General features: G+C 45.7%; 1 protein-coding gene across 1 annotated transcript in view; it reads right to left on the bottom strand.

Annotated features, from left to right (window-relative positions):
• Positions 1-9,419: 9,419 nt before the first annotated feature.
• Positions 9,420-18,745, bottom strand: part of CFAP53 (cilia and flagella associated protein 53) — a 28,824-nt gene continuing 19,498 nt past the window's right edge. The window contains exons 6-8 of the mRNA XM_028524563.2: positions 16,539-16,755; positions 12,477-12,579; positions 9,420-9,721 (exon numbers count right to left, since the gene is read on the bottom strand). Of these exons, the coding sequence (XP_028380364.1) occupies positions 9,493-9,721; positions 12,477-12,579; positions 16,539-16,755 (549 nt within the window). The 3' untranslated portion in view covers positions 9,420-9,492. The remainder of the gene's footprint in view (positions 9,722-12,476; positions 12,580-16,538; positions 16,756-18,745) is intronic.

The following is an 18,745-nucleotide window of genomic DNA, read 5'->3' as shown; positions in this document are numbered from 1 at the left end:
GTTGAGGCTCCCACACGGGAAGGTGGGGACACAACCCAGCTCGCAGCAGGCTCTTCCCCCGACAGCTCCCAGTCTGGTAACAACAGTCATGACAGGCAGGGCCAGATCACAGCCCGCTTGCCTCTGTGATAGCACCGAGAGGCAAAGAGCTGGAGCGGGCAGGGGGTCTGGGAGACAACCCAGTAGGGTTGAGCTCTCGGTGAGGGAAAGGCTGGAATTTCCAGATCACGTTGCAGGGGGGGAGACACCCTAAAGCCACGCTGTGAGTAAAAGTACAGTGGTGGGGGATGTGGGTGTGTGGAGGGGGAGGGTGTCTGGGGAATGGTGACTATCAGTTCTGTGGAGCTGGATTCTTTTTTATTGTTATTAATTTTCATTTATTGACTTAGAGAGAGAGAAACATTGATTTGTTGTTCCACTTATTCATGCATTCATTGGTTGTTTCTTGCATGAGCCCCATCCAGGGATGGAACCCACAACCTTGGTCTATTGGGACAATGCTCCAACCAACTGAGCTACTTGGCCAGGGCTGTGTGGCTGGACCCTTGGTGCTCAGAGAGTGTTATATAAAAGAGACAATGGTGGCCTCCATGTATGGTCCCTGGGCTGTTTATTCCACTACTGTAAGCCTAGACCAGTTAACTCCAAAGCCCACTTAACTCAAAGTTTTACACACCCAATTATTTTCAAAATAGCCCAAACACACAAATATTTAGCTATTTAGAGACTGCCTGCTTTGTATACCCAATGACACCTCACCCAACAGCAGTTATCGATTAATAAGATGGGGCCTTGCAGCCCTGGCTGGCGTGGCTCAGTGGGGTTAGAGCCGGCCTGCAGACTGAAAGGTAACAGGCTTGACTCCCAGGCAGGGCACACGCCTGGGTTGAGGGCCAGGTCCCCAGCTGGGGGCATGTAAGAGGCAGCCGATCAATGTTTCTCTCCCTCCCTTTCTGCCTCCCTTCTCCTCTCTCTAAAAAAATAGATAGATAGATAGATAGATAGATAATAGACAGAAAAATTCTTTTTTAAAAAAGAAACCCACAAAATGATAGAGCCTTGCAGTAATAAGGCGCCAAACTGTCAGAACCCCTTTGGAGTTCCCTGACCCTGAGACCTCCCACCGTGCTATGGAGGGATGTCAGCCAAACAGGAAAGCCCCTCCTTGACCTCCCCAGGGAGTTCCCTGTCCTCCTCTCTGTCTGGGTGGTGGCTCTTCTTCCCTGGAAACCTCTGGACAGCCTGGTGTGGTGCAGCCTGGTGGCCAGCACGGTCCAGCTGAAGCTTGTGTGCACCACTGCCACCTCGTGGTCAGGACTCTTCCCCTCGACCAGCCCCTGAATCCCCAGAACCCCTGCAGACAGGCAGCGGGAAACCTGCCATCGAAAGAGGGACCTTAAAAAAAATAGAAAGAGCCAACTTTACTCAGTGGCTAGAAGACATAAAAGGACAAAATGCCTTTCACTTCAACCCCACATTCTCTACGTCAACCCGGCCAAACTTCTCCCAGCCTGCGTAGTCAGTCATTTGCCCCAAAGCCCTAGAACTGATCTCTGCATCTAGAGGCACCGCAGAAGCAGACGTGTGTAGTCCAGATGTGAGCTGTCCCAGCAGGGAGAGAGTGCAAACATACTATACCATTTCACCAGCAACGCCTGTGGCACTGCCCTGGGGGCGGGGGGCAGGAGTGGGGTGATGAATGCCCCGGCCTCCACCTTAGGCAATGCACGCCTGTGGGTAACCAAACCAAAGACGCGGTCATCCAGGTAAGAAAAGTGAATCCCCCAGAAAGTCCTGCCCAAGGTCACACAGCTGACTGATGGATGGCCCATGGGGAAGAGCCTCCCCAGGTTTTCCCAGAACTGTATCTGCAAAGTCACTCAAACGAAAGCCCCATATCACACTGCTTGGAAGCACTAAGCTAACCACCCTCAGCCTCTGTCCAAAACACGTGCCTCAGAGCTTTACAGAAAAGAATGGACACTTGGAGGCAGTTTAGGCTCCCGGAGCTCTTGTCCAGACGATAGCTTCACAGGAGACCCAAAGCAAATCACATCTTTGTATCACGACCTGCAATAGGTGTGAAAAAGCACCCTTTTCCACTTATCTCAGGGGCTTCCCCATATAGGAAGATATTCTTTTTATTAGCTGAAACACCCATTTATTCTGAAAGGCTGTTTGTCCAGTTCATATAAGGTAATTAAAGTAACCGAAGTATCAGAAGGATGGTTTACGGAAGGAAAAAAATCCGTGCCCAGGCATAGGTTATGGAATGTAAAGTGTGCTTCACAGATTTGCACCAAAACTCGATGTCAGCACACAGGAGGTTTGGGCAGAGGCTGCGGAGTGGTGGCAATGGAGTGGAAACAGCCTCTTGCTCTATGTTGAATGGACAGCACGCCTTAAACGGCATGGTGGCTGGTTAAGACTACTTTAATAACAAGACGAATTTGGGTAAAAAATCGTGTTATGTGACAGAAACAGTGCTGAACCAAGACATAGATTTCTCTGGGCTTCTGTTTCTTCATTTGCAAAGTAAAGAAAACTAAGTACATTATTTGTGATGGGTTTTTGAGTATCAAAATCTCTAATTCACTGATGTTACCTGGTCTACCCATTGTGGGACCTTGCTCAGAGCAGTTTTTTTTTTTTTTTCATCAGATCTGTCTCCCCAGGCAAGGGAAACAAAAGGAAAATTAAGCAAATGGGACTATATCAAACTAAAAAGTTTTTGCACAGCAAAGCATCAGCAAAATAGATAACCCACAGAATGGGAGAACATATTCGATGATACACTTGATAAGTGGTTAATATTCAACATTTATAAAGTACTTATAACACTCAACAACAAACAACCCAATTAAAAAATGGGCAAAGGACCTGAAAAGACATTTCTCCAGAAGAGGACATGCAGATGGCCAATAGGCATATGAAAAGATGCTCAACATCACTAATCAGCAGAGAAATGCAAATTAAAACCACAGTGAGATACCACCGCACACCTGTCAGAATGGCCATCAACAATAAATCAACCAACAAGTGCTGGTGAGGATGTGGAGAAAGGGGGACACTTCTGCACCACTGGTGGGAATGCAGACTGGTGCAGCCACTGTGGAAAGCAGTATGGAGGCACCTCAAAAAATTAAAAATGGGCCTGCCTTTTGACCCAGCGATTTCACTCCTGGGCATATATCTGAAGGAACCCCAAACACTAATGTGAAAGAACACAGGCACTCCTATGTTCATCGCAGCATTATTTGCAATCACCAAGATATGAAAGCAGCCCAAGTGTCCATCAGCAGATGAGTGGATAAAACAACTGTGGGACATATACACGAAGGAGTACTACTTGGTCAGGAAAAAAAAGAAGAAGAAGAAAATTTTACCCTTTATGACAGTATGGATGGATCTGAGTGAAACAAGCCAGTCAGAGAGAGACAAATACTACATGACTTCACTCATGTGAAGAATCTAATGAACAAACTGAGCAAACAAGGAAAATGGGGACAGACTCACAGATGGAGAGCGGGATGACAGCTGGGGTAGGGAGGGTAGGGGTGGAGGGATTGAGCAAAGAGGAAAAAGGACTCATGGACATGGACAACAGGGTGACCGCTGGGGGGAGGGAGGTATAAGGGGACTAAAAGGCTACGTAAAAAAATTCAATAATGATTAAATTAAAAATTCAAAAAAAATTAAAAAATGAAACACATATCGAAGATTCACCGACGAACTAAATTACTGCAGAAATAAGTAACAAATACCTGTAGCTCACCGATGGCGCCTGTTCTGCCTGTCACGGGAGGCAGCGAGGCAGCGACAGTGAAGGCACAGCCTCTACAGCCACACCGGGTTCCAAGGCCAGCGCCACCGCTCGCTCACTGGGGTGAGTGTCTTCCCACACCCAGACCCGACTCTCTGACTCCGCAGACACCTGCGCTCCACAGCATTTCAGTTCCGGCTCCGACCACCCAGAGATCGCAGGTACCCCATAGACTAAAGGCGGAGTCCCTCGAGGCTGCCCCCCGCTTCACGGGCCAGCCGCAAGTCCCGGGCCGCCTGTGCTTCTGACCAGCTGGCTGTACACCGGGCGTTCCTGTGACCCACCTCAGGTTCAGTGATTTGCTAGAACGGTTCCCAGAGCTCATGGGAGAATTTCTTCCGTGCATTTGCTGGTTTATTGTAGAGGACAAACGCAGGAACAGCCCAACAGAAGAGATGCACGGGCCAGGAGCGGGGAGGCGGCACTTCCACGCGTCTCTGGGTGTGCCACCCTCCCAGCCCCTCTACTTGCCCACCGACTGGAGCTCTGCAAACATCACACATCATTATCCAAGCGTTCTCATACCGCTCCATCTCCAGCCGGTCCCCTTTCTGGAGCCTCCCCATTTTCTGGGTGAGGCTGAAAGTTCCAATCCTCTAATCACTCGGTCTTTGGGGTGACCAGCTCCACCCTGCTGCTATGCAAGGGCCCCATCCTAAGTCACCACAGTAGCACAAGACCAGGCGTGGTCAACCAGGGTTCTTAAGAACAAAGGGCACTCCTGCCACTGGGGGAATTCCATGTATGTTAGGGGCTCTGCGCCAGGAACTGGGAACAAAGACAAAACGTTTATTGTACCACCCTAACCCGGCGGTCTTGAAAAGTTCTCAATCTGCCAAGCCTCGGTGCCCTCAGCTGTGGAACGGGTATGATAATAATAGCACTCCCCTCAAAGAGAAGATTAAGGCACGAGGCTTATATAAATGAGTAAGCACAGGTAAAAAGCGGTAGGGTGATAGCTAGTGCCGAGTACGCTCTATGTCAAGTTCAGTCTTCATTACCGGTCTTTCTAGAACTGAAAGAGGGAGGGAAGGCCGGTGTGAAATAGAGGAGGGTCGCAGTGACTCAGGATATGGGGCCGTGCAGGAGAGCGCACAGTAATTTGAATTGACTGTCAGCCAAGCGGCGTCGCCTGGAGGCCTTGGGACCACAGGTTTTCCTTGGGAACTAGGCAGAGTCAGCAGGAGTTAGCATGCTGGTAATTTATGAGCAGACGGAAAGTGATAAAATTAGTGGAAATTCTTTGTCCTGTTGAGTAGTGTTAAACGTAGCTTCTCATCGTCTTCTTTGTAACGGAGCGGTGGGGCCTGCCAAGGAGAAGGCAGCTGCACCGGCATTTTCCAGGTGGGACTGGAAGGTGGGCACTCAGCTGTGGGTTGCGTCAGATGGAGGGCGACGCACTGATTAAAGGAGGAGGTGTGGTCACACTGCAGTCTGCTCTGCGGACCCCTTCTGCACTGCAGGGACACGGTCCTGAGCATCCTGCTTTAATACCAACTTGGGAAAATGAAGTGTGGCCACTAGAGGGCAAGCTAATAAAGGACAGCCCGGAGCAGACGGACACCTGGGAGGTGTCCCTAAAGAATAATTGAAGAGACCTGACAATGGCCTTCAGACACTGGACTTAGTCTGTGCAGCCATGACCAATGGTAGCTATTTCAGGAAGGCTGATTTAAAAAAAAAAAACACCACCTCTCAGTGGAAGTATCACGCACCCACGCACACACACAGAAAAGTGCACAAACCTTAAATATACACCTTGGAGAGTTTTCTCAAGGTGAACACACTGAGTAACCACCACCCAAATCAAGAAACAGAACATAAACACCCAGAAGTCCCCCTCCAGTCCCTCTCCCCAAGAGGGTAGTCACCTGATTTCTAACACCAAGAATCTGCTTTGCTGCTTTCCAGTTTCCCGTAAGCGGAACCCCATGGTGCATGTTGTTCTATGTCTGACTCCCTCTGCTCTGCTCAGCGCCGGGTGTCTGAGGCTCACCCACGCTGCTGCACGCAGTGCAGGGCACTCGTTCTCGCCGTGTGTACCGTTTTCCACCCCATTCTGGGCAGGCACTTGGACTCTCCCAGTTTGGAGCTATTGTGAATGCCACCGGTATAAACAATATTTTGTGTCATTTACTGAATGCAAAAAGCAGAGAGAACCAGAAGAGAGCACAGGGACAGGAGAGAGCGAGGAGAGAATGTAAAGAGCGCTCAAGCCGGGCGCCACTGCTCCCTCCATGCGGCTGGGAACTGACAAGGGGACCCGGATATGGACAGTAGGATATGCACGTTTCATCTAGAACAGACAAAAAAATTTTGAAAAAAAGAACACTATTGAATGATTGACACCACCAATTGCAAAGCTTACTAAAGGGCTACTTAAGCACTACACTGTTGTGCTGGTGTAAGGATAAACAAATAAATCAATAGAACAGACTGCCCAGAAATAAACCACCGTAATTTTCCACAAAACTTAAAGGACAGTCTTTTTCTTTTTTGTCAGGATGCCCACACTTTGGGGTTGGACATTAACTTTGGCCACAGCAGACTTGAAAGAATCCATTGGAGGAAATAGATTCACAGAGATCAGATGAAAGTGGATGAATGGGTAGGAAGGTTTAAAAAAAAAAAAAAAACCTTTCAGAGTCTAGTCGACAATTTGCTTAAATAAATTTTAAATCTTCAGAGAGAATACCAAGTGGCCCTGAAAACATTTCTCTAAAAAGTCTACATCTCACTCTGGCTAGCGTAGCTCAGTGGATTTCGTTCGCGGGCTGTGAACCAAAACATCACAGGTTCAATTCCCAGTCAAGGCACATGCCTGGGTTGCAGGCCATGGCCCCCAGCAACCACATATTGATGTTTCTCTCTCTCTCTCCCTCCCTTCCCTCTCTAAAAATAAATAAATAAAATCTTAAAAAATAAATTAAAAGTCTACATCTCTAAAAACTGCTTTTGCAAATGTGGTGCTTGAAAGCAAAGTATAAAAATGTTCATTCCCTTTGACCCAGAAACCCCATTCCAAGGAATTAAGTGGATCTAAGGAAATACATAACTCACATGAATATTGTTGTTATAGTGTAACTGATAGTAGCGACACATGCGAAACAAAGTCCAATGTCTAACAAACCACAGCTCACTAACTCAGGAGACCACTGTGTAGCCCTTATACTTTGTGAGCATGGTCTGTAGAGCAACATAAAGATGTTTTACCACATAAAGGTAAATTTCCATATGAATGAATGTCCCTGAGCGAATTCCCTGGGAGGAAACTCAGAGAAGTGAAAGGAATTATAATGTTGAATGTCAGGAATATGAGCATGTGCATTTCTACAGTAAATGTACATGTTTCACGGAGTGCCCAAGATTCCCAGGCCTAAATCCCCCACCAAACAGGGGTAGCATTTTAGGCAGCAGGTAGGGTTACTGCCGGCCAGGGGAGGAGGCTAATGCAATCCCAGCACGGAAGTGGAAGCAAAACCACTGACCCCTGCGTGAATGACCCACAGTGAGCAGACAGACAGATGAAGCTGCCCACAAGACAGCCTCTCAGTAAACTGTGCTGATGCACCAGCCATCCACATGCGCAAAGAAAGAAAAAAAATGAACTCAGACCATTATCTCACACACTATCCCCCGCCCTGCAAAAAAAAAAAAAAAAAAAAAAGAGCTCAAAATAGAACATAGGGTTCAGTGTTAAAGATGAAACTCTGAAACTTCTAGAAGAAAACAGAAGGATATCTGTGACCTTGGGTTACACAAAGATTTTAGATATGTCACCAAACACATGATCCGTAAAGGGGAAAAAAAGAGACTTTATCAACATTTAAAACTTTTGCTCTTCAAAAGACACCAGCAAGAAAAGGAAGAGGGGTGTGTCCACCGCCCCCGCCACAAGCGCGGTTCACTCCGCGGCTGCCCAGACCAACAGGGGAGGCCGTGCTCCCCTTTCCCGCTCTACCTCCCACACACCCACCCACCCACCCCCGGATCCAGCCGGCTGGCCGACCTCCAAAACGCAGCCGGAGCGCGAGCTCTCCCACCGTGCCCCAGACTCTACCCTCACCCAAGAGGTGTGCGTGCGTGAGTTATCTACTGCAGTGTCTGACGCGATTCCCCAAACCTCGGTGGCTGAGAAACCCAATAACCATTTCCTATTTCTTTCTGTTTCTAGGGTCGGAAATTTGGGAAAAGCTTGCCTGACCATTCGAGATGCCCACCAGGGAAACACTCATCGTAAAGCTCAGCTGGCATGGAGGCGAAGGGTCCCCCTCCCGGGCGGCTCACTCCCATGGCTGCCAAGCCGTGGAGCCTTCTGGGGAGACTTCAGTGCCCCCTACCTGCCGCGGGCTCTCAGGAGGGCTTGGAGCATCCTATCCATGTACATGGCAGCCGGCTGGCTTCCCTCAGAGGGAGGGATCCGAGAGACTAGACGGAAGCTGCAGTGTCTTTTATGACCTAGACTTGAAGGTACACCTGTCGCTTCTGCAGGATATCGTATTGGTCACACGGGGAAGGCATGACTCAGAGGAGCCGGGGGCCACACAAGGCAGGAACACAGGAGGAAAGGACCATTAGGGGCCATCTTGGAGGCTGGCTACCACACCACCATCACCCTCATCTGGGTTACTGTGATTGCTTCCTAATCGAATCCCCGTTTCTGTCTCCCTGAAGTCCATTCTCAGCACAGCAGCCAGAAAGCCTCTCACATCACACCAGGTTGCTCCTCCTTCAAAACCCTGTAACAGCGAGAGGCAACCACACACTGATGTTTCTCTCCCTTTTTTTCTCCCTCCCTTCCCCTCTCTCTAAAAATAAACAAAATCTTACAAAAGAAAAACCCTCTAACAGCTTCCTATTGCCAAGTAAAAGCCAGTCTTCGCCATGGCTCCACAGCCATACACCCTCTGGTCTCACTGCCTTCCTGATGCACCTACCACTCTCCCCTCACTCCCTCTGCTCCAGCTCGGATGCCACCCTTCAAGGGCACTAAGCAGACCTCTGCCCCAGTGCCCTTGCACGGGCCCTTTGCCTGGGATGGCTTCCCCCCAGATAACGACATGACCGGTTCACTGAAGCGTCAGCTGCTCAGAGAGCTTTCCTGGCCATCCAGATAAAATAAAACCACATTCCTGCCATTTCCTGCTTTACAGCACCCGTCTCTCGGCTTCCTGCACCGGGATGTTAGCTCCACGAGAGCAAGGGGTTTGTTTTCTTCTCGCTGAAGTCTCAGGCCCAGAATCGTACCTGGCACACGGGAGGCACTGAGCCAATGTTTGTTTAATGACGGAAAAAGAGGGTTAACGAGAGCGGCTGACCATCCCAGCTCTGCCCGCAGAAATGCCCTGCTAGGACGGTGAGTTATGTTTGTGAGAGAGGAGAGAAAGGAGGCAAGAGGAGGGGGGCATATGGGCAGACAGGAGACAGAAAGCGTAGCTCTCAGTAAATGAGCAAGAATGGAGCCATCGGTGCAAGTTAGGAAATAACTGTGACATGAAATAGACTATTCAGATTTGTAAGCCCGTGAAATCTGGAAAAGGAACAAAATTATGCATCATGACGCAAACAGAGAAAAAAATAAGTTTATCTGTGAGTTCAGAGGAACATATACCAAGCACACTGCAGTGAAAAACACTGAAAGGCCCAAGAAAAAGCTGACGTCTCCGGAACTACGGTGGAAACCGGACGGAGCACGCCCTCCGCAGGGGGTGCACGTTCCGGGGCTGCTCCCGGTGGGCGCACAGCAGCTCCTGGATCCTGCCCTGGCAGCGCCTGTCTGCGGCCACCCCGGCCTCCACCTCGCGGCGCGCCTCCTCCTTCTCCGCCTCCCGGGCCTGCTGCTGCTGGGATAGCTGCATCCCGAGCTGCTTCCGGTACTCCTGGGCCAAGCCGGCGCGCCTGCGGGACCAGAAATGTCCAAGTGTCAAGGCAGTGAAATTGTGAAAGTAAGCATTTGGGCTTATGTAGGGCATTGCAGTTGAAATATAATTGGTGAAATCAAATTAAAATTCCCATTAAAATCAGTACGAATGGGAAGAAAGAGGTGACAAACGCAATAATGTGTTCATTCCACAATAAGACACAGTAAGATAATCTTAGAAAATACTGATTTCAGTGAGAGAAAATTTCAAAATATTTACCGTGATGTGGAGAGTCTGGACCCCTCTCCCACCCCTCCCTCCCACCCCTCTCCCAGGGCTGGGGACCGGGGACCGGGGCCCAGGCTGGTCCGCCAGGTCCGCGCTCTGCTGCCCACCCAGGGGCGGGGCGTGGTCTCGCGCTGCTGGTGAGGAGGTACAGTAAGGGTCGGTCTGCCTCGTTCTGCTCGGGGTTACCAGACCACTTCCTCCATACAGAAGCAACATTTTAAATGTACGCCATATCTTAAAATTTATACTGTAATTTTTTTTATTATGGTAAAAAACACATAATGTAAAATTTACCAGCTTAGCCATTTTTAAATGTACAGTTCAACAGTGTTAAGTATGAGGATATTCGCATTGCTGTGAAATAGATCTCCAGGACTTTTTCGTCTTACGAATCTGAAACTCTATACCCACCAAACAACAAAAACTCACCTTTCCCCGCCTGCCCCAGCCCCTGGCAATCACCACGCTACCTGCTGTCTCTATGAATTTGACTATTTTAGGTATCTTATATAAGTAGAACCATACAGTGTTTATAATTTGGTGACTGGCTTATTCCATTTGGCACAATGTCCTCAAGGTTCACCCATGTTAAAGGGTCAGAATTTCCTTCCTTTTTAAGGCATAATAATACTCCACGGTGTACATATGCCACATTTTATCCATGCATCTGCTGATGGACATTTGGGTTATTTCCACCTCTTGGCTACTGTGAATGGTGCTATGAACATGGCCATGCAAACATCTCTTCAAGTTCTCGCTTCTCATTATTTTGGATAATTATTTTGGATATACCAGAGGTGAGACTGCTGGATCATATGGTGGACAAAAAAGGAGTTCTGTGGAGAGCGACTGCACAGGACAACCTGACCATGAACTCCTAAATGAGTAGTCACGTCCCCAAAATATAGGTTAACACACCTCTGAAATAAGCATAACCACCCTCAAGAAAGCAGGTAATCTTGTTAACTGCCTATAATCCTTGCTTTCTCCCACCCTCAGGTAATCTTCCTTACCTTCCCTAGTTTATTCCAAATGTGTAAAAGAAACTGTGAAACTCATTTGCGTTTGTGATCTTGCTTCCTGGCAACTGTCATCAGTTTTGGCTCAAATAAACTCTTGCACAAACTTTCTACAGATTTGACCATTCCTTACATCAACAATATGATAGTGCTATTACTAACTTTTTGAGGAAATTTCATACTGCTATCCACAGCATCTGTACCATTTTATAATCTATAAACCACATTTTATTTGATTTTTGTTTTTTTAAGATTTTATTTATTTGTTTGTTTATTTATTTATTTTTAGGCAGAGTTAAGAGGGAGAGAAATATCCATGTGTAGTTGCCTCCTGTGTGCCCTCTACTGGGGACCTGGCCTGCACCCAGGCATGCACCCTGGCTGGCAATCGAACCAGCCACCCTTCGGTTCCCAGGCTGGGGCTCAATCCACTGGGCCACACCAGCCAGGGCTATAAGCCACGTTTTAAATATCAGCTTTTGTTAGAAATAAAGATTATAGAGTGTATGTGTCTCTGTGGCAGATTCTATTTTCAGGGTTTTTGTCATGGGGCTGGGGGGTGGGGACGGTGGGACTGTCTCGTTATTTCATTAGGACTTGGGGTGGGTGCCTTGTTTCTGCCCTGACCGGTGGGTGTGGCTCAGCTGGGCATCATCCTGCAAACTGAAATGGCACCAGTCAGGGCACACGCCTGGGTTGCAGGCTCTGTGCTCTGTGCCACTGGGGCCTTGGCAGAAGGCAATCAACTGATGCTTCTCTGCCTCCCTTTCTCCTTCCCTTCTTCTCTCTCTAAAATAAAATTAAAATTTTTTTTAAAAGCTTGCTTCTAATTTACATTATTTTTTAAGATGTTCATCCACTTTGATACCCAAAGCGTATAATCAGAATGTACACAATAGCAAAAGATAGCACATAGCAGAATAGCAAAGCAGTTCTGTAAACTGCTTTGAGCTGTGAGGACGAATGTAATGCAGTCACGTGTCACCTAACAGCGGGGATGTACAAGACGTGTGTTGTTAGCTGATTTCGTTGCCGTGAGGTCACAGAGCGCACCTATACAAACCTAGATGGTGAAGCCTACCACGTACGTGGGCTACGAGCCTGGTGTTTGCATATCAAACACACCTAAATGTAGAAAAGCAGCAGTAAAAACAAAGAAGACAGTATCTTTATCCAGCTGCCGGCGCAGTAGGTCTGTTTACGCCAGCATCACCACAAACCCCCGCGAGCGATGAGCTGCGCTACCACGTTAGCACAGCTGTGACATCATGAGGTGACGGGGATCTTTCAGCCCTGTTGTAATCTCATGGGACCACCAACGCACATGCGGTCTGGGGTTGGTGGAAAGGCCACGTAGCGCATAGCCGGGCTGATGTAACATAATGTCAGTAATGCAGGGATTACAGCACATTGTCCTCTGTGCCAAAACCTCCTTTTTTCTTCTTTAGGTAGTAAATAATAATAATAAAGAAAACAAAGCCATACCTTTCAAAACTCTCCCTCTCTTCACGGTTAAGCTCTTTAAGACTTTCATTTATGTGCTCCTGTTCCAGAGAACGTGCTTCTTTTTCTTTCGCCTTCCGCTGCACTATGAAAGACAAAAGCAATTTTTGCTAATTGGCTTTTTTGGACGAGGCCTGCTAACATCTTTCTGGGCATCAGTGCCATAGTCGTTTTAGAAAGGCAGAGCTTAGAAGCACTGGGCTGGATCTTAGACCAGTAAGGCAGAGGTGGGCGTCTCCACTGAGGAAAGCACAGGGCCTAGGTCTGTGTGCACTGCACAGAGTTTCTTTTCATCATCTGTTGTTGAGACTCTATGATCAGCCTTTTCCAGACCACATCGCCACCGTTAGAACGGGGCTCGCTCTTCCCTCCTTGGGGACAAGTAGTTCTAAGAGCAGTTCTCTTATGTTAATGAGAGATTTTACTTATTGCAAAATAAATTTTGAAAAAGTCTTAGTACAAAAGGCCTTTACAAATTAACTAAGGAAAACTGAAGCATCCCAATAGAAAGAAAATGACAAAGAATACAGAGTTCCCAAAAGAATGAATACAAATGGGCTATACATACCTGAAATGTACATATCTTCCCAAATCCACTTATAGAAACTTATCTTAAACAATCATATATAAACCAAAAAAAAACCATTTACAGAGCTTTAAAGACATTGTACAGTCATCTGCTGCTTAACGATGGTAACCTGCAGTGCTAAAGTAGCAGTAAAAAGATTCAAAACATTCTGAAGGTCCAATAGTTGTGTTTAGGTAAAATAAATTATAGTCCATTTTTATCATGGATTTCTAGGCAGCATTACAAATCTTAGAATTAAAGGAAAATGACCTGGAAAATATTAATGATAAGTAGAAAATCCAGACCATAAAACAATACATACAACATGATCTTGACTTATGAGGGGAAATTATATACATACTACAAATACTGAAAAGAAATACATGAAGCTGTGAATAGTTGCTATTCCTGGGTTGGTGGAATTATGGTTGGTTTTGTTTCCTTCTTCATAAATGGTCTCAAATACTTAAATTTTCTGTTTTTTCAAGACATTCTGAAACATTGTCATGGGAGAAAACACAAATCTTTTCAGCTTATAAGCTCTCTTTTCATTTCCCTAAAACTCCGCCTAATCCCGACTCGACAATTTTCAGCTGCCGTTGTCATGTCTCGAGTGGAGAAGTCACCAGGGGAGCCCAGGGGAGCTTTCTCTTGCACAGACAACCAGTGCGAAGTCTGCGGCACCTGCAGGTAATCCGTCTGTTTCCTGCCTACAGCTCACTGGGCCAGACAGGGGACAGCGGAAACCTGAGGTGGCAGCTCATCCTCTCTGCAAGCATTTCCCTTTGCAACCAAGCACCGTTCGAAGCTCAAGGAATACAATGGTGTGCTAAGACATGGGCAAGACACCGTGAGAGGCCCAGAAAGAGGACTTATTATGAACTGGGTGACGCAGAAGGCCTCTCCAGGAATGAGACATCTGAGCTTTCTTGAAGGATGTCCAGAATGTCTCAAGATCAAAAGCGCCATAGGCAGAGAAAACAACCCAAGCAAAGGTATGCAGGTAGGAAGGTGTGGAGACATCTGCAGAAAGAAGAGAGGGACAGGTAAAAGGGAGGGGGAAGATGGCGGCCTTTGCCCGACCTTCCCACTCTCCCTCATAATCACTAAGGTGCACAGACCATTCAGAGGACACACTGTTCCTTCCACCATAGTCACAGCCATGACTGCTCAGAGTCTGCTGGGACAGAAAACTCTTCACACAGTGTTCAAACTGTGTGCAGTCATAATCAGGTAACATCTGCAAGGGAGGGATCTTGCCTTAATCCTTTTAATATCCCTCATAGTATTTCTTACGTAATACCTACTTAAAGAATATATTGGTTGTTACTTAAATTGAACTTTAACTTGCCTCAATTAAAACATAATTATAGGAGACTTCTGGCCAAGATGGAGGCGTAGGTAGATATGCTTCACTTCCTGGCACAACCAAATGAAGGGCAACACCCAATTTAAAAACAAAAAACAACCAGAACTGCCAGAAAGTTGAACTGTATGGAAGTCCGACAACCAAAGAATTAAAGAAGAAACATTCATCCAGGCTGGTAGGAGGGGCAGAGATGGGCAGCTGGGGCAGAGAGGACACACAGCAAGGGGTGGCTGGCAGACCTGGTAATCCCACATTCATGTGCAGATAAGCCAGGAGGAACAACTGGGAGGCAAGACAGACAATGGAATCCAGGGTTCCAAGACAGGGAAATAAAACCTCAGAACCTCTGGTTGTAAAAACCTGTGGGGGTTGTGGTGGTGGGAGGAACTCCCAGTCACAGGAGAGTCCACTGGAGGGACCCACGGGCTGCTAGAATGTACACAAACCCACCCATCTGCAAATCAGCACCAGAAGGGCCCAATTTGCTTGTGGGAAGCGGAGGAAGTGACTAAGAGCAGGGCAAGAACCAAGCAGGTGGCATTGTTGCCTCTCGGACCCGTATCCTACAGACAACTCCGCAACACAGTGACATTGGTTGCCCCACCCTGGCAAATACCTAAGGCTCTATCCCTTACAATGTAACAGGTGCACTGAGACAAAGAAATACGTCCCAAATGAAAGAACAGGACAAAACTCTAGAAAAAGAACTAAACAATGAGGAGATAGACAACCTATCAGATGCAGAGTTCAAAACACTGGTAGTCAGGATTTTCACAGAAACGGTTGAGTACAGATGCAAAATAAAGGAAGAAGTGAAGCCTATACAAAGTGAAACAAAGAAAAATATACAGGGAACTAATAGTGAAGAGAAGGAAACCGGGACTCAAATCGATGATTTGGAACAAAAGGTAGAAAAAAACATTCAACCAGAACAGAATGAAGAAACAAGAATTCAAAAAAAACCAAAACAAAAACAAAACCAAAAACGAGCAGAGGCTTAGGAACCTCTGGGACAACTTTAAACATTATAACATCTGAATCATAGGGGTACCAGAAGGAGAAGAGGAAGAACAAGAAATTGAAAACTCATTTGAAAAAATAATGAAGGAAATCTTCCTCAGTCTGGTGAAGGAACTAGACATGTAAGTCCAGGAAGCTCAGAGAATCCCAAAGAGGTTGGACTCAAGAAGGAACATACCAAGACACATCATCATTAAATTACCCAAGATTAAAGATAAGGAGAGAATCTGAAAAGCAACAAGAGAAAAGAAGAGAGTTACCTACAAAGGAGTTCCCCATAAGACTATCAGCTGATTTCTCAAAAGAAAACTTGCAGGCAAGAAGGAGCAAGAAAGAAGTATTTGAAGTCATAAAAGGCAAGGACCTACATGCAAGATTACTCCATCCAGCAAAGCTCTCATTTAGAATGGAAGAGCAGATAAAGTGCTTCTCAGATAAGGTCAGGTTAAAGGAGTTCATCATCACTAAGCCCTTATTATATGAAATGTTAAAGGGACTTATCTAAGACAAAGAAGACCAAAATTATGAGCAGTAAAATGACAACAAACTCACAACTATCAACAAGTGAACCTAAAAAACAAGAACAAAAACAAAAACAAACTAAGCAAACAACTGGAACAGGAACAGAATTACAGAAATGGAGATCACATGGAGGGTTATCAGAGGGGAGGGGATGGGGGGAGAATGGGGGAAAAGGTACAGGGATAAGAAGGATAAATGGTAGGTACAAAATAGACAGGGGAGGTTAAGAATAGTATGAGAAATGGAGAAGCCAAAGAACTTATATGTATGATCCATAGACATGAACTAAAGGTGGGGAAGGCTGGAGGGAGGGGGGTACAGGGCAATGGGGGATAAAAGGGAGGAAAATGGGACAACTATAATAGCATAATCAATAAAACAAAAACATAATTATAATTTTATGTTTCAATATATTGAATATTTATTGATAGTTATCATTTTAAAAATATTTATTATTCAATATGAATATATGAATATTGAAAAATAAATGTAAACAATAAAGTTGTTACTTCACATTGAATTTAACAAAGCTCAATTAAAACATAAAGAGAATTTATTTCCTTACACTTTTCTTCCACTTGAAGTTTCCTCGTACACATGACCTCATTCACAAGCTGTTTCCTTGCCTCCTTTTCAAGTTTCAGCTGCTTGTCCTTCTCAGCCAGCTTCTTTGCCTTCTCTTCCTCCAGGATCCTGTCCAGTTCTTTCTCCCGGGCAGTCTCCTCCTCACGGCACTGTGCCAGATACTGGTGATATATCTTCTGTTCTCTTATCATGTCTTCCTACACAACACAGAAATCACCACGTTACAATGCTTAGGTGTGACAGTGACACTGCAGACATTGAAAACAATCATTTAGAGCTACAATCTCAATGTTTGAAAATGACTACTGCAATATTTACCGATGAAATATTATGTCAAGGGCTTATTACAAAATATCTCGGAGTGGTGGGGTGATGTGTGCGGGTACAGATGAAACACGGATGGACATCCAGCTGATGGTTGTTGAAACGAGGTAAGGGACACATGGGGTTCTTTGTACTGTTCTTCGTATCTATTTGAAATGTTTTAAAATACATTGTTAAGTAAGTTACTTCTCAAAGCAGTTCCAAAATAATTTGCAATTATACAGCTTCATTCTCATGTACTTTAATTTAGGTAGATGAAATCTTAACCTGGTGAAGTCAGTCACTACTACTATTACGGCACTGTCTGTGTAGACAATGAGTCAGCCACCTGATACTTTATAACAGCAATTCTCAATCTTAGCTACACTTTGGCATCACCTGGGGAGCTCTAAAAAGTAGCAAGGGCTGAGTCTCTCCTCCAGAGTTTCCTATCTAATGGATAGTGTTTAAGTTCTCCAGGTGATTTTAATGTGCAGCTCAGGTTGTCAACTGGGCTTGATAACAGAGATGTTTCAGCTGGCTCTCCATCCTCCATGGTTTTGTGTTTGTGCTGCTCCATCTGATCTCTGATCTGATCTCTTGTGAGGCTACCCAGACCTGAGGCAGGACTAGCAGGGCCTGAGGGTGTAGCTGGACCATCACAATGGCTTGTCTGCATAGTCTCAATCTTACTTAGGAATGAATTTAATGCAGAAAAGCAAAACTTATACTCTTAAAACTAAAAAAAATTATTGAAATAAATCAAAGAAGACCTAAATAAATGAAAAGACATTCTATGTTCATGGATCAGTAGACAATATTGTTAAAATAGTCATTGTCCCCAAATTGGTCTAGAGATTCAAAATAATTTCTATCAAAATCCCAACTGTCCTCTTTGCAGCAATTGGTAAAGTGATCCTAAATTCGTATGAGAATGGAAGGGAGCCAGGATAGTCAAAACAACTGGAAACATAAGAACCAAGTTGAAGGACTCACATTTCCTGATTCCAAACTCACTGCAGTGATAAAGACACACAAACCTGTGAAGGAGCAGAAGGATGGACATGCAGATAATGAAACAGAAGTGAAAGTCCAAAAATAAACCCTCACGTTTACCGTTAACAGATTTCTGACAAGGGCGCCAAGGCAATTCCAAAGGGAAGAGGAAGTCTCTCCGGGAAGCGGTGCTGGGAGCCCAGGATGCCCGCCCGAGTGCAGGAGGACGGAGGAGGACGGAGCGGGACCTCTGCCTCTCACCACAGACAGACTCTGGCTCAAACAGTGCGCCGAAGGCCCAGATGTGAAAGCTGAAACTGTGACTAACAGGAAAACGCCTTTGCCATCTGGGCCTAGAAACAGTTTTTTAGAGGTGACAGCAAAAGCAACGAAAGAAAATACAAATTGGACTTTATCAAAATTAAAAACTTTTATACTTCGAAGTTCACCATTAAGAAAGTGGAGTAAGAAAAAATATTTACAAACCGTGTATGTAAGGGAATTTGTAGAACATACAAAGAACTCTTACAACTCAATGATGAAAAGACAAATAATCCTATTGAAAACTGGGTGAATGACTTGAATAAACTTCTTTAAGAAGCCTATACAATAGACTTCAAGTAGATTTTTCCAAGGAAGATACACAAATGGTCAATAAGCACAGGAAGAGAGACACAGCATTGCTAGTCATTAGGGAAATGCAAATCAAAACCACATACCATAAAATGACATACCATTTCAGACACACTAGGATGGTTTTTTAAAAAAAGGGCAAACTATAAGTACCAATGAGCATGTGAAGAAATCAGAACCCTCATATACTGCTAGTGAGAATGCAAAATGGTGGAGCCACTTTGGAAAATAATGTGGCAATTATTCAAAAGCTTA

This window comes from Phyllostomus discolor, chromosome 9 (genome assembly GCF_004126475.2).
Source record: "Phyllostomus discolor isolate MPI-MPIP mPhyDis1 chromosome 9, mPhyDis1.pri.v3, whole genome shotgun sequence".
Classification (NCBI taxonomy): Eukaryota; Metazoa; Chordata; class Mammalia; order Chiroptera; family Phyllostomidae; genus Phyllostomus; species Phyllostomus discolor.
The sequence above is the reverse complement of the archived record's forward strand: the minus strand, read 5'-3'. Positions and strand labels throughout refer to the sequence as shown.